Source organism: Dermacentor albipictus, chromosome 10 (genome assembly GCF_038994185.2).
Source record: "Dermacentor albipictus isolate Rhodes 1998 colony chromosome 10, USDA_Dalb.pri_finalv2, whole genome shotgun sequence".
NCBI lineage: Eukaryota > Metazoa > Arthropoda > Arachnida > Ixodida > Ixodidae > Dermacentor > Dermacentor albipictus.
In genome coordinates this window covers 63,706,496-63,715,088 of record NC_091830.1, presented here as the reverse complement: position 1 = coordinate 63,715,088, position 8,593 = coordinate 63,706,496, and the positions used below count along the sequence as shown (strand labels likewise).

General features: G+C 43.5%; 1 protein-coding gene across 1 annotated transcript; it reads right to left on the bottom strand.

The window, feature by feature from the left end:
- Nucleotides 1-214: 214 nt before the first annotated feature.
- Nucleotides 215-7,736, bottom strand: LOC139050333 (uncharacterized). The gene is made up of 2 exons (XM_070526568.1): nucleotides 6,567-7,736; nucleotides 215-271 (listed from the first exon to the last, which is right to left on the bottom strand). Exons 1-2 carry the CDS (start codon nucleotides 7,734-7,736, stop codon nucleotides 215-217), a joined length of 1,227 nt encoding a protein of 408 aa, XP_070382669.1.
- Between the last annotated feature and the right edge of the window lie 857 nt (nucleotides 7,737-8,593).

Here is an 8,593-nt window from a genome sequence, read left to right as displayed (position 1 = left end):
ACAATATGCAACTGCCAAACACACAGAGGAGGTTGCTAATCATGAAGATGCAAGCAAACATCAGGCACATTAGTACACTGATGTGGCAATAGCAGTGTAACAGTAGTATGACACTACATAAAAGTAAACACCATATAAGTGAGTACCATTCCAGGTCATCTTACACCTAGAAAAGCTGAAGTGAAAGCAATGATAGCAGCAACTGTAGTGCAAGTTACACCATGCACAACACCTTGCACACCCGCAGGGATTCACCAGAAGGTGTCTGGGCCTGCACATCATACGAGATTGTCAGGAAAATCACCAGATTGACAAGCGACTGGCAAGCACATGGTTAAGAATTAAATTACAGGTTACATAGGCACACACATATTCCAGGACACAAGCGGGCTGATAAGCCCAACATAAGAACTTAAAACTGGACGAGCTGGTCTGTATTCATTATTAACTAAAGCGCAACAGATAGACAACGGGCAAGAACGAAGGGCTGTGTGTGTTCACTTCATTCTTCTCCATCGTATTTCTGTTGCGCTATAGATAACGAATCCATGAGACTGCCCAGGAGAAAAATGATACCTCCGCCCAAGGACCTGATTTGACTTCCAAATCCATGCGGATGCACGCACGCACGCACACACATACACGCACACAAATGTCGCAAGAATACATAGCATGAAGCAGTATAAACAGAATGAGACTAGAGATGGGTGAGGACAAACTTTCCCCTAGGGTTCGTTGAAACAATTTAGCGAGTTATACAAATTACCAGAAAAGAAAAACATCTTTGGAGGCTAGATAAAAATTGGTGCTTGACGCAGCCAAACATAAAGATGCTACTTAAAGAAAATACAGAAAAATTCCGAGTGCAGGAATAACATAATTTAATTGCCAGTCCTGCAGGCCAGTGCCTTTCAAGAAACACTGTTCTTATTCCAATAGACAGACTGATGCCTTGCTTACGCAAGCCTACTGTTCCACTTCCATGCTGAAAAAAAAAAAACGAGTTTCTTGGAAGGTAGCCACCTGCGCAATTAGTGATCAAAATGCTTTGTTTTACCTGGACTTGTATATCTATATGTATTTTCTCGCTTTCCCACTGTTATGTTTGGTTTCATCAAGCACTAGTTTTTGTAAGGTTTTATTGATGTACTACTATCTAGACACGTTTATAAATCACTGCATTTTCACAATAAACCCTTTTAATTGGAGTTAGCGTACCCAGCGTATCCTGGTCTTACTGCTTCACAGTTATACATTCTTGCTACATTAGACAAATAAAATATTTTATAAGGTACACAGAGCAACATAAGGGCAATTAAAGTGACTTGTTGCTGTCTAAAAAATAAAGAATAGTCTGGCTGCAAACACCACCAGAGAACACACAGGATGAACAAGAAAAGCGAGATGATCTAACCACCAAAGTTGAATGTACACGCCGAGTAAATGCTGGCTGACAAGCAATAAACCGAACTTACACAAAAAGGAGAAGCAAGAATTATTGACAAAGGCCCTGCTGACAAGAATCTACCAGCGTTTTTAGATCTACAGCTTCCATAGTTTCTCTGAGCAGGTGATTTGCAAAGAATGCTCGCTTCTTCCTCTACAATGCACGCTCAGATGTCGAGAGTTCATTGAAAAGGAAGAAGCTAGCATTATGTGGAGATCGGCAGCTTAGAGAAATTATGGAATCTGTAGATGCTAAGACACTAGGAGAATCTTGTGTCAGCATGACCTCTGTTACACTTTCAAATATGAATGCGTTTCCTGTTGCGATTTGTATGGACACACATCAGTATTTACTTCTGCTTCTTGTGCAACTTCGATTTATTGCTCGTCAACCAGCATTTACTAGACATTTTCAATAAACTTTTATTTGTTAGTACGCCTCATGATCATTTTGATCTCTAGCAGAAAGGGGTTCATTATTTCTACAGCGAAGTTCTATATGCCTAGGTGAAACCCTCGTTGCCCGATCACAAAATTCCCAGTTGGGGGGGTATGAGCCATTGTTTAGTAGGGTGTGAGCCATTGCAGTCGTCTTACATGACGGAGGGGAGAATTTTCTTATTAGGCAGACATAGAAATGGTTATGAATTCAAAGCATATGCACTTGTCTACGTAATATAGAAGGGAAGAGACAAAGATGGCGACGGGGTTTAAGGCAAGATCATGATGTCCTAATTATCTCGTAGGAAAGGTGTGGTGGGCCATTGGCTACACAGACAGTGACGGCGTTTCTCTCTCGCAGCAGAGCGCGCGTGCAGCAGTCTCTCTCCGACTTCCCGATAGGTTCAAAAATGTGTACCTGTATTTAATTAAATGAAATGTGCAGCCTCGGTGTGTCACTTGGTAACTACAGTGCATATCCGAGTCATAAATACTAGGATTAACGCATTATAAAACAGAAATGCATAATATGATTCACAAACACTTCGATGGAGCCGCTGGATTAACACAATGAACCACTCATTGCACTTTCCATAATGGTGGTCTTTCGAAGCGCCATGTGTGGCATTCCAAAGAAACGTTGTGATAAACCCAAGCCAAACGTGTGCGTAACCTCAGTAAGAAACACAGACATGACCAATCATATAGAAAGACTTGAATTATTAACTGTCGGAATTAACCCAGTGATAAACACCAGGGCGGCACATTTGAGCTTCGCTGGTTTTCCATCTGTACAGGGTACATGGGCAGTAGTTTTTTCTCCTATTGTTTGTTAAGTATTGTATAATGTTTTGTGAGTAAAACACATTGGGCTAGTTGGTGTATTGTATTGTTGCTGCTTTTCTTGCTGTTTCTTTTATAGTTGTGCCCTTCTTCCTTTTGCAACTACTTTGTATTCCCCCTCACCTAATACTCCAACCTTGCAGCTTGCGAGGCATATAAGTAAGCACATACGCACATGTCATTTATTCATCTGCATACACCTCGCACTATTCCTTGCTCAACAAACGTCACTGTGTTGATGTCTCGCAGTGTGCATCTACATTAACTGCCGTTTGCATTTCGGTATAGTTTGTGAGCAGCGGTGGCGTACAGGTAGAATACCCGCCTCGCGTACAAGAGGTCCGTGGTTCGAATCCCGGTGCCGGCAATTTTCCAAGGGGAAAAAAATCCGCGTGTTGATAAAATTGCACAAACAGGCCTAGAGTGTGGCCTGATCCCGGTGACCAGAACCGGCAATGCACTCCCTCACCAGAGCAGGATTGGCCACCCTGGTGCAGTACTCGGCCACAACCTCCTATATGAACACAACAATCAAACCCCGGCCCACAGTCCCCAGCAGCTGCGAAGCAACTGACCACGGTGGCGCTCAGACCTGCAACGCAGCAGAAGGTGCTAAGAATCACTGGCTCCGGACAGGCCACCAATGGAACATGAACCTGGCAACGTTTAACGCTAGAACGATATCTAGTGAATCGAGTCTAGCAGTGCTATTGGAGGAATTAGAGGGCACTAAATGGGTTATAATAGGGCTCAGTGAAGTTAGGAGGCCAAAAGAAGCATATACAGTGCTAAAAAGCGGGCACGTCCTACATTAGGCAGGATTACATTACTACATTAGGATTACTACATTAGGCAGGATACCAGCAAACTATCGCAGGAGACGAAAGATCTGATCAAGAAACGGCAATGTACGAAAGCCTCTAACACTACAGCTACAATAGAACTGGCAGAACTTTCGAAGTTAATCAACAAGCGTAAGACAGCGGACATCAGGAACAATAATATGGATAGAATTGAACATGCTCTCAGGAACGGAGGAAGCCTAAAAACAGTGAAGAAGAAACTAGGAATTGGCAAGAATCAGATGTATGCGTTAAGAGACAAAGCTAGCAATATGATTAATAATATGGATGAGATAGTTCAACTGGCTGAGGAGTTCTATAGAGATTTATACAGTACCAGTGGCACCCACGACGATAATGGAAGAAAAAATAGTCTAGAGGAATTCGAAATCCCGAAGGTAACGCCGGAAGAAGTAAAGAAAGCCTTAGGAGATATGCAAAGGGGGAAGGCCGCTGGGAAGGATCAGGTAACACCAGATTTCTTGAAGGATGGTGGACAGATTGTTCTAGAGAAACTGGCCACCCTGTATACGCAATGCCTCATGACCTCGAGCGTACCGGAATCTTGGAAGAACGCTAACATAATCCTAATTGATAAGAAAGGAGACGCCAAAGACTTGAAAAATTATAGACCGATCAGCTTACTGTCCGTTGCCTACAAACTATTTACTAAGGTAATCGCAAATAGAATCAGGAACACCTTAGACTTCTGTCAAGCAAAGGACCAGGCAGGATTCCGTAAAGGCTACTCAACAATAGATCATATTCACACTATCAATCAGGTCATAGAGAAATGTGCGGAATATAACCAACCCTTATATATAGCTTTCATTGATTACGAGAAAGCGTTTGATTCTGTCGAAACCTCAGCAGTCATGGAGGCATTACGGAATCAGGGTGTAGACGAGCCGTATGAAAAAATACTGAAAGATATCTATAGCGGCTCCACAGCCACCGTAGTCCTCCATAAAGGCTCACACAGCCACCGTAGTCCTCCATAAATTTGGCTCTTGCTATATTGACCTACAATATAGCGACACAAAGTCCAAGGCAAGTACTCTTGTCGAAGCGACTCTGGGTTGTTTTCCCCTCGGATGCTGTTACAGACAGAATTTTCCTGCGCGCAATAGTATTGGCACGCTAACAGAAATAAAGCAGCTCTCTTAAATGAAGAATCGACTATGACTTTTTTATATTTACATTTTTACTTCATCTCTTTATTTCGTATTTTGTATTGACTGTTTCAGCGGTTACTGCCTCTAATTATTGACCATGACTTTCTCAAAAGATATGACAATTTTGGCTAACAAAAATTTATAGCAGTGGCAGGCGTTAGAAAAACAGTACTAAATAATTTGTGCTCTTTACGAATTCATGGGCTTAACCATTCGCGTCCGTAACAGGGGGGGGGGGAGGCATTTGATCTGGAGTTGTTTTTCAAAAGGAAAGCGGGAGTTAGAATGCGCAAGCGAGAGCTGATGGCGCTGGCAGAACGCATGGGGTCCCATTAGAGGCCTATGCTGTGGCTGTAGTATCATAGCACACGTCTCCACACGCCCATCCCTCGCGTTCAAGGGTACTTGTGAGACAGTAGCACTGCTTCAAAATATTAGTAATCAAAGGTTTAGGTATATATTTGATATATGCAAGTAGCACACGTATCCGGAGTCATTCCCTTAGTTTTATTCCAAGAATACTTTTGAAGCTGTTATACAGCGATCAGTTTTAGGCCTCGATACAGACACACTAAATATCTACCTAAAGCTATTGATCCATCGATCTCTCAATGCTTATTTTTGCGAACATTGTCCATACGTGTCTCTTGTTTGACAAAACACTGTACATCATCATAATCTCTGCTACCATTACATATATGTATGTAGTCTAATAAAGCACTTCATTTTATAGTTGTGCGCGTTGTAAACGTCGTGTTATGGATGCTTTCACCTTTGGTGACTGCACCTGATTAGCAAGATTTTCTTGTTCTAAAATGTGCATTTGTTGGCTTTCTAAATTCCACCCCTGGGCCTATATTTCCAGAATTATTTACGCTACAAATATTTCTAATGAGCAATTTTAGTCAACTGAATCTTGGGACATAATATTCCGGAATGCAGCAAACCGATGAAAAGTTTACCTAAGCATCATACTTTGTCTTTTTGTGAATGGCGCCCCTAGTTACCTAATATGCTCGGGATGATTTCACCCGCAGGTTTCTTCGCATGCGTGTTTTGATCCATGCAATCCGAAATCTACCTTTTTAAAGAAAGACAGAAGTCTTCGCCATTGTTTTTAGGTTTCAGGGTAGCATCCCTAGGAAATAAGTTATGCAATAAGTACTCAAGATCAATCTATCAAAATCTTCATAATAGAAATGAAGGCAGCGTAGAGTTTATTAGCTGTCCTCCGTGCAGAACCACGTATTGAGCGGGAAAAGCCATGTGATTGCAACATTGTCGAAGCATTTAGGCGTTCCTTTTAGCGGATAAGGGAGTGTCCTTACCCGTGCTTTACAAGTATGTAATACAGCGGCTACGCTATTGTACCTAGCACAGCCACCTCGTAATATATGGAATAGGCAGATAATTAGCTATACACCGCTTCTCCGTGAGCTATCCTCCAGTTGGGCAAGGAGTGACCACAGACTTAGAAATATTTATAGCATTTCCTTCGAATTGAGAACCCTCATATGTATCCGAGCACCAGGTGTAGGAAGATCTGCACTTCTCAACGCTTTATTTTTTTTAATGGATGAAGGACTCTCTGGTACGTTGAGGGTACGCTTCTTGCATAGATATACATGAATAGAAAGTCTAGGTGTCATTGGCACATACTCCATTTGTGGGAACCAGGCAGTTCTAAAGAAGATAGAAACGAAGAAATGTGAGAGAGAGAGAGAAATAACTTTTATTTATATAGCCGGCAGATTCGTGCGGGTGCCAACCCCGCCTAGATGGCGGCCAGAAGCCCTTGAGCTCTAGCGGCATCCTCGGCCTGCTGGACAGCCAAAAGTTGGTCTTCGGGGGCCGAGCTGAGCAACACGGTCTCCCACTGCTTCCGATCCTGAATTTTTCCGTCCTGTCGTGGCGCCCGAGGGCAGGCCCAGATAATGTGATCCAGGTCCGCCCTTTCTTGACAAAGTTTACAATTGGCCGAATATTGGTCTGGGTAATAATGATTATAAGACACCGGGTTCGGATATGTATTTGTTTGAAGGAGGCGCCATGCCACCGCCTGCTGCTTATTAAGTGATGGGTGTGCGGGAGGAAAACGCACCCTTCCCAATCTGTAATGATTAGTAATATCCCTGTAGCCAACCATCCGGTCCCCTGTCAGCCCCAACCGCGGCGCCCCGGTGGCTCGGTTTGTGAGTCCTCGAGCCACGGTGTGGGCCGCCTCATTGCCGGGGAGAGAGGAGTGCGCAGGCGCCCAGATGATATGGACAACCCGCTCACCGCGAAAGTTGGCCAGGATACGTTGTGATTCCGGCGAGATGCGTCCCTTTGCGTAATTTAAAATGGCGGTTTTAGAATCACTGACTATTATCGTGGCCAGTGTGGAAGCCATTGCGAGAGCAATGGCCGATTCCTCAGCCACCTCGGCTCTGTTAGTTTTAATAGATCCGCTGACCTTACGCTCACCTTGCGAGTTAACTGCAACGATACACATATTCTGAGTAGTCGTGTACTCTGCCGCGTCGACGTACACCACGTCCTGAGAGCGTTGGAATCTCCTCTGTATAGCTCTTGCCCTTTCCTCCCGCCTTTCCCTGTGGTGTTCAGGATGCATGTTTTTGGGTAGCGGTGGGATAATAAGCTGCTTTCTTATGTCGTGGGGAATGTCTACTTTAGTGCCATACTGTGATGCGTATGTTACTCTAAGCTTGTTAAGTATGTGTCTGCCAGTAGGTGTTTGTGAGAGTCTTTCATATTGCGCTATCGTATGGGCTTGTATGAGTTCTTCGAGCGTGTTGTGGACACCTAAGGCTAGGAGCCTGTCATTTGATGTGTTTATCGGCAAACCTATGGCTTGTTTGAATGATCGTCTAATGATGCCGTCGATTTTTGTCTTTTCTGCTACTTGGAGATTTAGGTAAGGGGTTACATATACTATGCGGCTGATGACAAACGCCTGGAGTAGACGTACCAAATTGTTCTCTTTCATCCCATAATGGCGATTAGCTATTCTCTTAATTAGTCTCAGTGTTTGCTGTGCGCTGTTTTCTAATATTCTGATTGTTTCCCCGTTGTGACCGTTCGCTGATACGTTGAGTCCGAGGACTCTAATGCTGTGGACAATAGGTATTTGGGTGCCATTTACAAAAAGCGTGATGTTTGGTTTACCCGTAGAACTCTTACGGCCCCTGCGTGTCGGTCGCTATAGAAGTAATTCTGATTTTCGCGGCGAGCATCTCAATCCTTTATCCATGACATATTTCTCAACCGTGTGTATGGCTGTTTGGAGGATTTCCTCAATCTGCCCATCACTTCCACCTGTTACCCAAAGGGTGATATCATCGGCGTACAGGCTATGCTGTAATCCTTCTATATTTTCTAGTTCTGCTGGCAGGCCAATCATACATTGAAAAGAAAGGGAGATAAGACTGATCCTTGTGGTGTGCCCCGGCTTCCGAGTTTTATCTCTTTGGATTTCACTTCACCGACTGTGATTTGCGCAACACGGTCAGATAGAAAGTCTTTAACATACGCGTGGGTCCGTTGTCCCACTCCTAGGCCTTGTAAGTTTTCTAAAATAGCCCTGTGGATGATATTATCAAAGGCCTTCGTGAGATCAAGACCAAGGACAGCTTTCGTTTCTAGTGTTTGAGGTCCTATGAAATAATTTTTTTTAATGTAGGGGTTTTAGAATAGATTCAACGGGCAGCCTTCGTGCCTTGGTATCATCAACGTTTATGTTTATTAATCGCCACCACGAGATACAACTTACGTTTTAAGCGTGTTCCTTGGAAAATTTGGTTTGTAAACTGATTTTTCTAGCCATTGATTTCGCTTCGATCACAA